General features: G+C 38.9%; 1 protein-coding gene across 3 annotated transcripts in view; it reads right to left on the bottom strand.

The window, feature by feature from the left end:
* The window catches only part of GRB14 (growth factor receptor bound protein 14), a 110,527-nt gene that overhangs the window by 32,635 nt on the left and 62,632 nt on the right, over positions 1-15,260 (bottom strand). For all 3 annotated transcript variants that reach the window (XM_040644517.1, XM_008687492.2, XM_040644524.1), the window contains one exon: positions 9,191-9,347. In XM_040644517.1, the coding sequence (XP_040500451.1) occupies positions 9,191-9,347 (157 nt within the window). The remainder of the gene's footprint in view (positions 1-9,190; positions 9,348-15,260) is intronic.

Raw genomic sequence — 15,260 nt, 5'->3', positions numbered from 1 at the left:
ATGCCACCCCCAATCAAGTCTCATTATGTTAAAGGATTAATGTTACAATAATCCAAATAATCCTAAAAGAGATGATTATCAGTTAATCACGTCTTGCAGACAATTCATGGTTTCTTTTTTTAAAGGCAGATACCTAACTAAATGCAGACCTTAACAGGGCGGAGTTCAACATGAAGATGCAAGATGCCTAGACAGACAACTTGGAGAGGAAAAGAAGAATGCATAAAGGGAGGTGAAATATTGCTGAAGACCAGCTTTGTTTTGCTTACGCTAGGCCTGGGACATCAACACCGAGATCTGAGAATGGGGGAAAAACAAAACATACTAGTCCAGATGGCTTCTAATTAACTTTCTATTGACTCTTCTCTTCAGTGACATTCTAAAACCAAGTGGGTTTTAACCAACTGACTGATCCTACTAAGTAACTTATAACACATGTTTTAAATACCAAAAAGAAACAAATTAATTCTGTAACTGGGGGCTCTCTGCTGCAAAACTCAAAAAAGGGATACTAAGTAGTGTCACCCAGAATGAACTCAGATACTTTTTGGATTACCATGTGATAAATGACCCTAGTAACTTTCTTGTAAATTCATCATGATTCTTTTAAAGACCTTACTTTTAAAACTTAATAAATCCACCTAAAATACTATATTAAGTATACTATCAAAACTTTATAGATACAAGTCTACTTAGAAAACGTTCTGTAGTATTTGTCAGGCATTGGAAAGTGAATGACAATGACCGAATAGCAGTTCTCTGTAGGTAGAAAGAGGCGAGAAGCCCTCCCATATCACTTCGGAACAGTATCCAAAAAGGAAAAGAAAAGGGGGAGAAGCCTCTGAAGGAGTAAAGAAAAGCTTTCTTAAAACTAAAACAAAAGCTTTATGTCACTTTAAGTTTTATCTTTGTTTCTGACAGACCAGTGTGCAGGGTCATAGCAATACAATGAAATATGACCAAATAATAACTACATGCAATTGTTTTCTATTTAATTTCCAGAAACTTTTTCTTTAAAAAAAAAAAAGAGAGAAGAAGAAGAAAAGAGGAAAGAAGTTTCTTCTGAAACTGTTGATTTCACTTCAAAGTCTTTTAAAAACCCTCAATCCTCCCAGAATGGAAAGTGTTCACCTGTGACCTTCTGCCTGGATTTCTTCGCTGAATCTACTGAAAGTACAGCGTGGGGCTCAAATAGAAACCTGAGTCCCTACTCTTCTCATCACTTGATAAGAGAAGAAACAAAAGTGGCTTTTACCTCTAATTCGCCCAGAAACAATTCTTTGTGTACCTTTGTTACAGGAAACTCCAGGAGACAAACGGTCCTTGTACTTCTCTGGGCGAGGCAGAAACTACATACGTTCTGTCAATCTTATTTTCAGATAAAAATGAACAGCCTTTGACCAAGCAAAACAAAAACTGGAGAAGCAAAGAATAAAAATGGGGCTCAATTCTGAAAGATTCCTTAACCCAGGAAAACTACCTAATACCAGTGAGCTCGCCTGGAAAAATTGCTAGCACCATATTCAGCTCCCCAAGAGCAATTAATAGGAAAATCTTGACACTTAAGCTTGATGGGTATAAAGGCCTTGCAGATCAATCTTCAACAAACTGAAGTAGTCTTCATATTAACTACACACTCACCGATCACAACTTGTATTCACAGAAATCCTTACTACACATCACCTCAAGCTGATTGATAAATACCCGAAGGGTTTAGCAACCACTTCCATAAATTCTAAGTTACCTAATGCGTCCTTTAAAGACAGAGCGAATTTGCATCTGGGCACGGCATGTCACTCCTTTGGCTTCTTTTCCCAGTCCCTTCCTTCTATGTACCTTGTTATCCATCTTTGAACTGCTTGATATAAGTACCTTACAGTTTAGTACAGTGTAATTCAAAATCCATATTTGTCATAGACCCTGGGTTACAAAGAAGTATACAAAGAGTTCCAGCTCTCGTGGAATTACTGTCTAGTTTTAATAATATGATCACTATTAAGATAGTTGCAAAAAATGTTAACAACAGCTCAGAAGATGGGTATTTGGCCCAACCTGGAGCTTCAGGAAGACGTCTAAATCTTTAAATATCTCTTAAGTTTTTAAAATTGTGTTTGCTTCCTTTTTTCTGATTTCTAAAATGATATGTTTCCATTATTGGAAATTTGAAAACCATGGACAGCAGACAATCACAATCCATCTTTAAACCTATCAATCATGAATTAGCACTTAACATGTCAGTATATTCTTAGTTTTTCTCTGGGTCTAGATGAATGTATTTGTATATATTTTTCACAAAATTTAGGAAACACTGTATATATGTTTATATATATATATATGTTCAATCAATCAATCATCTTTAAAATCTTATTTCTGTCCACATCAGTCTTCGAAGGAAGAACTCCAAAAACATGACCAAAAGCTGCATAACTTTTATCCTATGGATATGCTGTAATTTATTACAGTATAGGCTTTATTTTTTCTGATTAATATTATAAATAATCCTGTTTGAACAGCCTTATATCTATTACTTGGCCAAATCTGCTTTTTTTTCCACACCCCAGTCTAGCATGTACTTGTGGAAACATCCCCTTCCCAGGACACAACTCATCACTCACTCCCGGGGCTTCTGTTATTTTCAGGATTTGCAATTTCCTAAAGGATGTATGAAAAACGGTGGTGCCAGCAAGTACCCTAATTGTCTTGAGGAACGGCTGCTTGGAACATAGAAGAGATAGATCTGTCTCCTACCTGCTCTCCATTGGGAGGAGCGACTCCACAAGGTTGAGCGTGGGGTGCCTCCAGTTGCTTTTCTCTCTCTCCTCTAAGACTGTGGCACAAGGTTAGCTGGCTGTCAGCTTCGACAGTTGAGGGTTTTCACCTTGCTTTGTTTCCGTAATATTTTTAGGAAATGGCGAGCAGTTATACTTTGCTACCATTTTTGACTAAGATTCCAAGGAAGCCTTGGAAAAGGCAGAGCCAGGCAAAGATGGATGAGGAAGAACTCGCTGAGAATCCTAATGGCAGAAGCAAGGAAACCAAGGCGTAGAAACTGTAGCGTATGAGGGCAACCATGGGCACTTCTTTAATGTATAAACTTAGAGGAGGGAGAGAGGAGACACAAGGCTGGAGATAGGAGGGGTAGGCAGGTCACAGGTGCTACAAGCCCTGCAAAGGACCTCAGACCTTAACACACGAAGAACCAGGTCTGTATTCCCATGGATAACCTTGGTGTTACCGGAGGCAAGGGGACCAGTCACAAGGCTAAAATAATCCCTGAGGAGAGAGATGATAAAACCCGAACTTCGGCTATGAGACACTGAGAAGGAAAAATCAGTTGCAGCAGGAAGCAGATTTAGTTACAAGCACTGTTCACTGGTTCATATTTTCTGCCTCCAGCCTCAGTGTGCCACCAGAACACTGTGCCTCCTCGAAGCTCAGGTCAGTGTAAGTAGAGAAGGAAGCCCAAAGCCACATATCCTACAGGCTTCATGGTTATTTGTGCTGGTGATAAGGGCGGTCGCAACTCTGAGGGCTGGCAGGTTACAAACAGCGCTGAAAGTACAACTACATATCAGCTCCAGACAACAGGAAAAACACTTGTGCCTCTGTTGTAAAAAAAAAAAAAAAAAAAAGAGAAAGAAAGAACGAAAGAAAGAAAGAAAAGAAAAAGAAAAAGAAAAAAAGTGAAGAGGCAGCTTCAAAGCAGGCAGCTGTGAAGCGTTTCCTCGCCACTGCTGTGCACTGCTTCTGTCTTTAAGAGATCACGTGGGTAGAGCTGCACACATAAAAATGGTTTCATTAAAAGCCTCCAGTCATTCATTTTGCTTATTAAAGCCACTCCACAATGATATTCACAATGGAACTCTCAGCTGTCCCTAGCAATGACACTAAAATACAATTAATTCCTCTTCCCGAGGAGTCTATAGGTACGCGCTTGAGGTATTGTGTTAATTGCCACTGCTTCATACCATGGCTTCAATTAGGACTCAGAATGGGAGCAAGACAAACATGGATCCCATTAAGTTCCAGAGGACTTAAGACTGAAGTTTCTGCCCCCACCGACTCCCCCCTCAATCCTCACGCTGATTAAAAACGCTGAAGGTTCCATCTGGGGAACGACAGTGACATCCAGTGGCCACGAACTAGAACACACCAGTTACAAAACGTCATTATATGAGAGAAGGGCAAATATTTGTTGATGTACTGTTATTTTAAATTCAGTGTCCATAAAACTGTGTGCAACTGGAACCTCATCATAACATGATCTCAAATTAGGCTAATCAGAGACTCATAACAAAATCAGGATGTTTCCCTGCCTCTGATGATGAACTCTGCCTATTAAAATTCCCAGCAGCATATTACTAATAATTATTTGCCAGAAGAGATGAAATACTGATATTATATTCAGAATTCCAAATGTCATATGACCATTTATGTTGCATACATATTCCAGGATAAGTCATTTCCAATGTGATCCTCTTGCTCTGCCAAAAGAAATAGCTGGCTCTGTTATACAGTGAACCGGGTTAGATCAGTTGGACCCGGCAATTTCAATACTACCTTAGTAAGAAAAATTTATCTGAAAATGTTTTCGAGGGTTCCAGATTTTAACCTGTACTCATACCACAGATGAGAGACAAAGACAGAGAGTGAGAAAGGGACAAACCAACCACGGGATCCCAGGAACATGAGGGGAAACAAACTCACTTCAGTGGAATAGAATCTGAAAGGACCTACATTTGAGCAATGCTTGACTCTGGGCAAGGACTTTCATCACTGAGTCTTTGTATTCCTATATGTCAAGGGAGATTAGAAGACACATCTTGCAGGGTTGCTATGAGGCTAAGTGATGAGAGCGTCTATCAAGATTAATGTTAAGCCTCTCACTCCATGCCCTGCACATATAAGATGCACGTTAACAGTAGCTATCACACATATGCATTCATATTAAAACTACTACTAAGACTGAAGTTGCGTTTGCCACAGAAAATGTCACTCTGAAAACAGACTTTCGATTCCATAAACCTACCATATTTTGAATGTCAAGTGCTCCTCCATCTGACTTTAGCAATTTGTGATGTGTTTTAATGGATCAAAAGCAACAATGGCAGCACACTTATTAACAAAATAAAACATCTCTGACACTTTCCTAAGCTTATGTTGGTCATTAAAGTGACCTCAAGTACAGGAAACGCTTAACTTTCATCTATCCGAGTCACAACGTTCTCACCTGGAAGGCTTCTGGTTCTCACAAATACCACACCTCTTACCAGTGTAGACCACCCTGTGCAGACGGTCCAACAGGGCATGTGCAACTAGGAGAAAGACAGATGGGCCAGGATTGACCCTGGAAACCGCCGGAAATTGGATATAGAAGCAAAACAAAGTTGCTCAGCCTCGGAGAGGTTCAATTCTGGCCTTCTGAGTAGTATACAGTTGACTCCTGAACGATGTGAAACATAAGGGTGCAGACCTTCCCTTGCAGCCAAAAATCTGTATGAAAATTTTGACTCCCCCAAACTTAACTACTAATAAAGAGCCTACTGTTGACTGCAAAGCTCACTGATGACATACCCAGCCGATTAATGCATATTGTGACGTTATATGTACTATATACTGTATTCTTACAAAAGTAAGCTAGAGAAAAGAAATGTTATCAAGAAAATCATAAAGAAGAGAAAAGAAATGGACAGTACTGGGCTGAATTTATAAAAAAAACAAAAACAAAAACCCACATATTGTAAGTGGACCCACGGAGTTCAAACCCATGTTACTCAAGGGTCGATGGTACTTTCAAAACTAAATCAGGATCATATTGCTGTCTGACTCCAAGACCTCCAGTCACTTTTTCTCTCACTCAGTGTAAAAGTCAAGCCCCTCCGTGGTCTAGGAGACCCTACACAAGCTGGCTGGCGGTAGCCCTACGGAAGTCTACTCCATCACCCCCCACCTTACCCGGAAGGGCTGGCCTCTGGCTGCTGCCTGAACACAAGCACGCTGCCACAAATATTCTCCCAACATCACGCTTCGGGGACAGCTCCCTGACCCCTCTAAAGAGCATCTCGCACTCACCCTCAGCGTGCTCCTTCCTTCTGCCCGGCCTTCCTTTTCTCCGCAGTACAGGCAACTCCAGCTTTTCCAAAGTTCACATGACACCACTTTGCTTTCGCAAAAGACCTACATTAGTATCTGTTTTTGCTAACCAACAGAAATCCAAAGATGACTTCTGAGGTGTAAAGTGAAAATGCCATTCAGCAATTGCTTTGCAGGGAGCCCTTATAACGGCCACACGCACCACGGAGCGGCAGCAAGAGTGGTCCCGCGAAGCTCCTTCCAGGGAACCACACACGGCGTCTCGGCATCAAGCCCCCATAGCTCTGAACTTCGTGAGCATCTGCGCTTTATCTTGATTTACTTTGCCCATCTGTTGGCGAGATGTGTCCTAAGATACCACAGACTGCTAAGAGACTTTATTTCTGGGGGCTGGGAATGCTCAAATATTTTCCCATATAAATTAACGGTAAATCCTTCTTTGCTTTACACCATTTCAGCTTACAAAAGTTTTCACAGGCGTGCTCTACTTTCACATAACAGGAGAAACCCGCACTTATCACCTGAGGGATTACAAATTTTAGTCATGTGTCTCGTATCTTTCTCTTCCCAGGAGATGCAAACTCGCAAGGGCAGTGTTTTTTGCCTATTATGTTCATACTGTATCCCCAAGATCCACACACAAAATAGGCTTGGTATAAAACAGTCAATAAATATCTGCTAAACTGTGTGAGGAAGTCAACAGAAAAAGGCAGGGAGAGCTCCTAGTGTTTGTGGAATCTATAAAGTGAAAAGAAAAAAAAACACTCAAGATGTATTTTTGGGTGCACACACACACACAAAAAGAAGGTAGTCTACAAAAGTACACACAGACTATGTATTTAGGTGCACGCATGCACACAGAGAGGGTAGTCTACAAAAGTACACACAGACTATGTATTTAGGTGCACGCATGCACACAGAGGGGATAGTCTATAAAAGTACACACAGATTATGTTAAAACACAGAAATTAAATTAAAAATAAATAAGAAAATAGAGATATTCATTAGCTATCATCATCTAATGTTTCGTGTATCTTTATTGAAATAAAGCAGCTAATAAATAAATAAGCAAAAAAATATAAGCTGGTAAATCTAATATGCATTAGTATCTGGATAGCATTATGTCAGCAATTTTTCTACTGTTTAAAGATATTATCTGTGGGGCACCTCTGTGGCTCAGGCAGTTAAGTGGCCCTGGGACTGAGCCCCATGTTAGGCTCCACGCTCAGTGCAGAGGTTGCTTGTCCCTCCCCCTTCCTCCCCAGCTCCTCCCCTGTCATGTGTACACAGGACATGCTCTCTCTCTCTCAAATAAATAAATAAAATCTCTTTTAAAAAAGATATAATCTGAGTGAAAACAAAAGGCAAGAAAAAGAACACAAGAAAGCTGTGGAACTCAATTGCTTTCTCATAATCTTTGGTCTAATGCATGGTTGATGAAGCCAGGAGACAATATTCTCACATCTTTGATTTTATTTCAGCATGTCCAGAAAATACAGTAATGGAAAAATATATTTCTATTTGATGCCTAAACGTTTAAATTTAGTATGTAACTCAAATTAATTCTCAATGTTCCATTTTAAGCCTCCACATTGAAAGAACCTGTGCATTTTATTCCTTAATATAACTTTCCGTGGTCTCAGTGAAAACTGGTGTTTGATTTACACAGCAGATTTTTATTATCAAACTTCAGGCTATCTGTTAGGGATAAACTGTAGTGACAATAACTTAAAAAATGTAAAGTTGCTCCAAAAGAAAAAATTAAGGGCATAAAATACTGTAATTACATATTATGCTAATTAAGAGCTATATTCTCACAAGCATATGTAAAACTAGTTTAGAATATGGTGGATATTTATTGAGAGTTAACACTATACTTATAGGAGATGAATGGTCATGAATAGAAACTAAATTAGTCACAAACAGCAATGCAGAAAATATTATGTTGAACTTTTTCTGCCCTGGGAAGACGAGAAGGCACAGGGCACTGGCCAGTACGGCATACCTTCAGAATTCAGGTTTTCTGTGAACGTTACTTGATATGAAGCGGGGGGGAAAAAAAAAAGGATTTTGCAGGTATGATTAAGGGATCTTGAAATGAAGAGATTATTTTGGATTATCCGGGTAATCTCCAACTGGTACCATTTTTACAGGAGAGAGGCAGAGGGTGAATTGACACAGACAGAAGAGGGAAATCCATTTTGACCACAGAGGTAGAGAAGGAAGCGATGCAGCCAGAGGCCAGCATTAACTGGAAGAGACAAGGAACAGACTCTTTCCTCGAGCCTCCGGAGGAAGTGCGTCCCTGGCAATACCCTGATTTCAAGCTAGCGTCACTGATTTCAGACTTCTGACCTCCAGAACTGGGAGAGCACCAATCTGGGTTGTTGTAAGCCACCAGGTTCGTGGTCTTTTGTTACAGCAGCCACAGGGAACTCATATGGCATCCAAAGGATCAAATGGCATGACCGTAACAAACTCCTTTCCTTCTCACTACTTATTATGGGAACATGTTTTTTAACACTAATATCTGTAATAATAAGAAAAGGTGAAAAAAAATTGTTGCCAAATTCTCACTCTAGTAGAAGAATGAAAATCTTTAATACCTTATTAAAAATATATTTTTAAAGATTACTCTTTATGTTTATGACTTTAAAATGTAAAGGAGTTACTTAATTCTTCAAGAAAAATTTAGGGTACACACACCCATAAAGAGAGCCACCAGTGTGGATCCTTTCCATGTCTGCATGACAACCAATTTAAAAAGTAGTTCAAATAACAGCTTATTTTATTAACTTCTCAAAAAATGTTCATTGTGCTACCAAAGATTTATCTATCAATTTGGACTCTATGTTTTGGCTCCCAAATTCTCATAGATCATTATTTAAATAAAGAAGTGTGGGAAATGTGCAATACTTCTACCCTTACTTTCATTTTGTTACATTCTTTGTCTCCCAATCACCAACACCAAAGATAAAGAAAATGACTATTCATAATTGTCTTCTATTTTTCTATGTCTGAAGAAAATCTTTGCCATATGATTGAAACTATAACAAACAGAAAAGCAATGATGTGGGCTATGGTTCTGTATCCTTACCTAGACCTATGTGAGGCAGATGCTCAAAAAGGGTCCAGCTGTGGTCATCAATGTAATGATTCTTCAGGATCAACAGCTGGCAAACATCTCGGGCAGTTATGTCACTGGGTACCTCTAAAGCCCTGCTGGTTTCATCTTCACTGTATACTTTAATTACCTGCATAGGTAGAAATAAGAAAATGAGCTAATATATCCTATTAAAAATATCATTCTAATAAGTCATCAAACTTATTGATTGAGTTGATTACAAAGTCCTTATATGGGTTTTTGTACATGTAATTTTCTAAAACACTGAATAAATGTTGCCTCTCCAAGCCTTGTCACCTGTCAAAATTGCTTTGTCCGATAACTTCCACCTTCTTCTCTTCAGTGTCTAAATGAGAGGACATTCAGTGACCATTCGATGTCATTTCTCTACCATTCCGGTCTATTAAAAAGCTACATATCTGTTAACAATATATAAAATGTTCAATTCCATATTTATATCCTGTAAATTATCCAAGTAACATGGTCAATTTATTCCCAGATATATACACGTAGTAAAAGCAGTAAGTAAAATGAGCCTTTATGAAAAGATGTCTCTATTTCAGGTTATAGAAACTTTAGCAAAGACTGGCTAGATGTATACCCGATCCTTTTTCTTTTTTCCTTTGCAATTAGTTGTGTCCATGGGATTGAGTTTTAGTTAATGAAATGTAAGTACATTTAATGTTGCACTTTCAGGGCTAGTCCATAAACACCTATCACATATTGTTGCCCATTCTCTTATGTTACCCTCCCACTGAGTGGAAATGACAAGGACCGAGAGGGGAAAAAAGCCATGGGACAGAAGGAGTCTTCATCCCTTAATGATCACATGAAAGCAGCCCAACTAAGAACACCTATATAGAACTTTGACATGAGCAAGAAATAAGCTTTTACTGTGTTCAGTTACTGTGAATTTGTAATTATCTATTACAGCAGCTAATGTTACCCTAAATTACACAGAATTAGGGAGAATTTCATACACAACACTTCCCTCAACATTTACCAAGTTGTGCTATGTGCTAGAATTTCCACTATTATATAATCATTCCACTAATTATATCAATTAATTATAAGAAGATATATACCACAGAGCAACATACACATATAACACAAGTGGGAAATGGTAAGAAAATCACTATAAGAAATACACTTGTTACAAAAATATAGACATTTCAACATTTTTAGTAATTCAAACAAATGTAAATTAAAATGATATATTAATTCTGTCCTACCAATTTTTTAAATTACACTTAATTACAGTGCGATGAAATACTTGCTCTCTTACAGTGATGGGAGTGATATAAATTGGCAAAACTATTTTGTACACCTGTTGGAAAGTATTCAAAAGCATTAAAGGTCCTTTCCTTTGACTTAGTAATTTCACATAAGTAAACTATCTCAGTAACTCTATCCTAAATGTGGAAAATGGCTTCATGCATAGACTGATCCAGCAAAGCATTACATATCATTCTATCCATCTAAATATTCAACAATGAAAGAATGGTAAATGACAGTATTTTCCTAGAATGGAATATTATATAGTGCTTAAAATATTATTCAAAGAAATGATACAGGAAGTTTTAAAAATTCTTAGGTAAAATAAAATCATGACACCAAAGTATATTTTGCATGGTACAGGGCAAGTTTCCTTGTGGGACCGGGCACCTACCAGGCACACTACCCGTCTTCTTCTAACAATATTCTGATTGCCTTTTAGAGCACACTCCCTCCCTCGCCGCGAGTCTTAGTGATTGCAGTAGCCCCGCCATCGGCTCAGCCACGGAGAGCTGCAGTTGTGGGGACTGACTGGTGAGAGCCAGTTGTTAAACATTCAGGAACTGCAAGCCAGGCATCCGTCTTGTAATCAGCCACAGTAGGAGCATTGGCTATATATATATTTTAGGGCCAGTTTACCAGTGCACCACTGCCTCAGATCTGATAGTTATCCAGACTGATCAACCAGCACCCAGAACCCCTCTGGCAACAGTAGTTATTTCAGAGAAGGGCTTATGACCCAATCAGAGCCAGTTTGACACCATTCTAGGTATCTGTTCACAACACCATACAGTGAACCCTCTTTTCTACTAGTCTGATGTAGGACGAAGCTGTTACTGTTCACAAAGAGAAAGACTGTGGGAAAATGAGGCCCACTTGGAATAAGCCATGCTGAGAGACAGAAAGAGTCCGGAGAATATCTCTGAGCTCCTGGATCAACTGAATTTGATTTCTTTGTGTTTTCATCATATATGTGCTGTGAGGCTGTAAGTGTCTGGGTTAACACCCACCTCCTTATCTCGCTTGCTCTAGCCGTGGACCCCCTCCAATTCAGTCTCCATACTGCTAGCAGAATAAATTTGCTAATTGCCAATTCGGTCAGCTGGATTAGTGCCTGCTACTAAAGTTCTTCAATGGCTCCTCACTGCCCTAACTCAAGCAGCTCATCGTATTTACTAATACCCCTTACAAGGCGCATATCCTTTGCTAAGTGTTTTAATACAACGCTGTCACAGAGACTGTTGTTTCCTTCAGACAGCTTAAAGTCTAGCAGGGAAAGCAGTACTTAAAAAAAATAATTATAAACGAGGGCATAAAAATGCAGCATATTACTAATCATAAAATGGGGTTAGGAGAGACCTGGAAGATATCTGTGAAAAAGTGATATTTAAACCAAGGCCTGAAGGAAGAGTGGGCAATAGCTAGGCAAAGAGAAGGTGAAAGCACTTCAAGCTAAGGGAACAGAAGTCCCTGGGTGCACTGGGAAAGAAGGAATTTGGCAGGTTCTAAGGCCTGGGAGGAGTCAGGGATGGCAGTTGCAGCAAACAGCAAGCCTGGTCCTAAGGAAACTGAAGTGGTAGGCAGGATGGTGGTAACAGGGATACACAGTCCTACGTTCAGAACTGATTTAAGAACCACTGAGCTCTTAAGTAGTAAACGAACACAGAGACATGGATATATCTGGCGAGGGAGAAAAGAAAAAACAAAGGAAAAAGAGAATCTAGGACTGAACCCTGAGAAATACCAATATGTAATGGTGACTTAGAGGCAAGAAAGTCTGAAAGATCAAGCGAGGTAGAAAGAGCACCGGGAAAATGGGAACCCATGGCATAAAGCCCAAACTAGCACACACACAGCATGTAGACCCTCCAGGAAACCATCCTACAGAACAGGGCATTCTGTGATCCTAGCCAGATACGACAGGTACTTGCAACCTGTTCTTTCTTAGGTGCGTGTGAGTTATCCTCTACTCGGAATCGACACTTCAACCTCTAACAACACGCTTTATTTGGCCAATTCCTACTTATCATTTGGCCCCAGTTTCCATGGCTCTGCCCTCAGAAAGGCTTCCCTGACTGCTTTGTAATTTACAGTGCCCTTTTTCCATGCTCTTATTTTGTAATCTTCTATTTGCATGTCTTTCTCCTCGATGGTACTAATAAATTCCTTCAAGGAAAATCTCTGCTTATTTATCATTTGACATCATATTTCAGGTACCTAGCCCAGGGCAGTGTATGACTTACTAAAGATTTTTGAAACAAATGAACTTTGTACCCCTGTAGTGGCAATCAAAGTGTTTTTGACATAGGAGGGACTCAATACATGTTTATAAACTTTACTTCAAAAATATTGTGTCACAAAGTGTGTGATTAAATTGTTATGCTTGGTAAATTAAAATCCTCATTCTACAAAGGGGGCCTTGGATCATTTTATTACTGTTTTTTTTTTCTCCTTAAAATCAATGGAGAGAGGAAAGATCATCTAAGCCTTAACTCTCTAGTAGAGTTGAATATGCCTCTTGCCAAAAGTATTACTACACAAAACTGTCTTATTTAAGAAAAGAAATCAAGTCATCTGAAAACCTCCATACCTAGTATGATTTAAACTAAATTAAAAACGTGATCAGGTAAGAAAACAAACAGCAGGGCTGTTCTTAAGAATCATTAGAGCAAAATAGTGGTATCCTGTCTCCTCTACCTACTGAGTGGTAAAAAAGAGATTTTAAAATCATATAATTATGCTACTTAATAAAGGGACATTATAACTTCCAGTTCGGTGGTCCCAATTCCCAGCTTGCTTTAATAAGTGAAAAATAGGGGCAGGAAAATATTATTCATATCAACTGATCATTTGAAATTATATGCCAGTAGGAAGAAATCCTGCCTGACGCTAAAGAAGAATAGGAACTTTCTTTGTTTCATCAATGAATAAATACTTGACCAGCAAGAAAGACATGTACTGATAAGGTCTGTCCATAACATCCCCACAGCATAAACAGAGAGAGTGCCCAAGGACGGCCGACAGTGTACACACAGGCTGTGTTTAGGCAACCCTTCCATGTCACTGTCATCCTGACAGTCGGGCAACCTTGGCCTTTGGAGTGGTTTACAGCTTCAAAAACTGCGCTGGGAACACGGGGCATCTAGCAGTGCAAAATGTACTACACAGACACAGTCACGCCTGCAGGGGGTGTGCTCGAATGTGGGGGGAGCAGTTTGGGCTGACATCTTTATCAAGGTAGTTTATACACTTTATACCTCAATTCCCCTCGATTGCCCTCCATAAGAGTGGAGGCAAGAGATTAAACACTTTTCAAAGCAGTAGACACAACAACGTTCAAATACATAGAGGTGACAAGACACGGTTAACTTTTTAGAAGAAAGCTTGAGCTCCCTAAATCCTTGAGACTAAAAGTGATAAAATATTTAAAATATAAGACAATGGCTATTTCTGAAAAATAAAGAGATCAAATTTGAAAGTCAATTCAGTACATATCACCTTGCCCCCCAAAGCATGCATCGTACTCATCTGCTACAATCACCAGAAATTCTGATTCTCAGAACAGATTATTCAAAAAGCCTTGAGAAAGCACTGGGCAGGGGCCAAACCGTCAGCCTTCTCCTGCTCTCTGCAGCCCTCAGGAAGGAGATGGCATGGGACAGCTAGTTTCTTCCCAAGCTGGATTCATCCTGGAATATGCGAGACAAACTCAGGGTTGTCATCTGGTCATGGGGCAATGTCACTGAGCAGAAGAGGGCAGTGGACTCCTTGGTAAGTAATTAGCTACAGGGTAGCTTCCCCCCACCTACCCTTTGTTTTTTCAGAGATGGGAGGAGGGAGGAGGAAAAATCATTCAGCAGGTAAAACGTGAGCATGGATAAAGCATATATGACCAAGAATCCACAGAATGAAGTGAGAAAAATTAAAAGAAAAGAAGAAGGAGGTGGAGGAGGGAAAGAAAGAAAGAGGAAAAGAGAAGAAAAAAGATCATTGGGACATGGTTATCGTTTGTGTCAAAGTTTCTACTTTGGGAAAATTTAAATTTAATTTTTAAATTAACTACATTTAAAAACTACACCTAATATTTAATTAAACATTGATTCTTGTTCATTACTATTTAACTTAAAATAATTTAAACAGCACATTTAAATACCAAGACCTTACCATGATGAAAAGTATATAACTTCTAAAAAGAAACATTAATTTATTAATCTATTAATTACATATGCTGTTTACATATGGTTAATAAAAAGTAAAAAATAAGGCTCATAGAGGTGTGATGTCACCTAGGTCCCGAAGTAAAGCTTATTTCTACAGCTCTTTAAAAGTTTGCCATCCAAGTACAGTAGGATTATAAAGCAATCTTTTAAGGTTTCCAGGGTTTTTTTTCCTATTATTTTCAACAGACAGGCAATGTACCTAGATCATGAGAAATATTTTTGTATCAAGGTCAGAGTAGCCCTGGAATTTTACATTCTTCTAAATAAGGAATGCAGTGTCCTAAGATAAAAGAAGACATTCTTAGATATTTTGAATTAAGCAACTCAGTGTGTTCCCTTGAAGGAAATGGAAAATAATATATTCAGTATTATTTATTCCAAATCTCTAACAAAATGATATATTTTAAAAACAAAACCTGTTCCAAAAGACCCAAACAGCTCAAGGAAAGCTACTGCTTCTTTATTGCCACCTTGTGTTATTTTTCTAGCTGTCAAATATTTATTAAGAGCAAAATAGTACATAGTTTAGAGAAATCAGGTTGTAGAGT

Source organism: Ursus maritimus, unplaced genomic scaffold (assembly GCF_017311325.1).
Source record: "Ursus maritimus isolate PB19 unplaced genomic scaffold, ASM1731132v1 scaffold_1, whole genome shotgun sequence".
Lineage (NCBI taxonomy): Eukaryota > Metazoa > Chordata > Mammalia > Carnivora > Ursidae > Ursus > Ursus maritimus.
The sequence above is the reverse complement of the archived record's forward strand: the minus strand, read 5'-3'. Positions and strand labels throughout refer to the sequence as shown.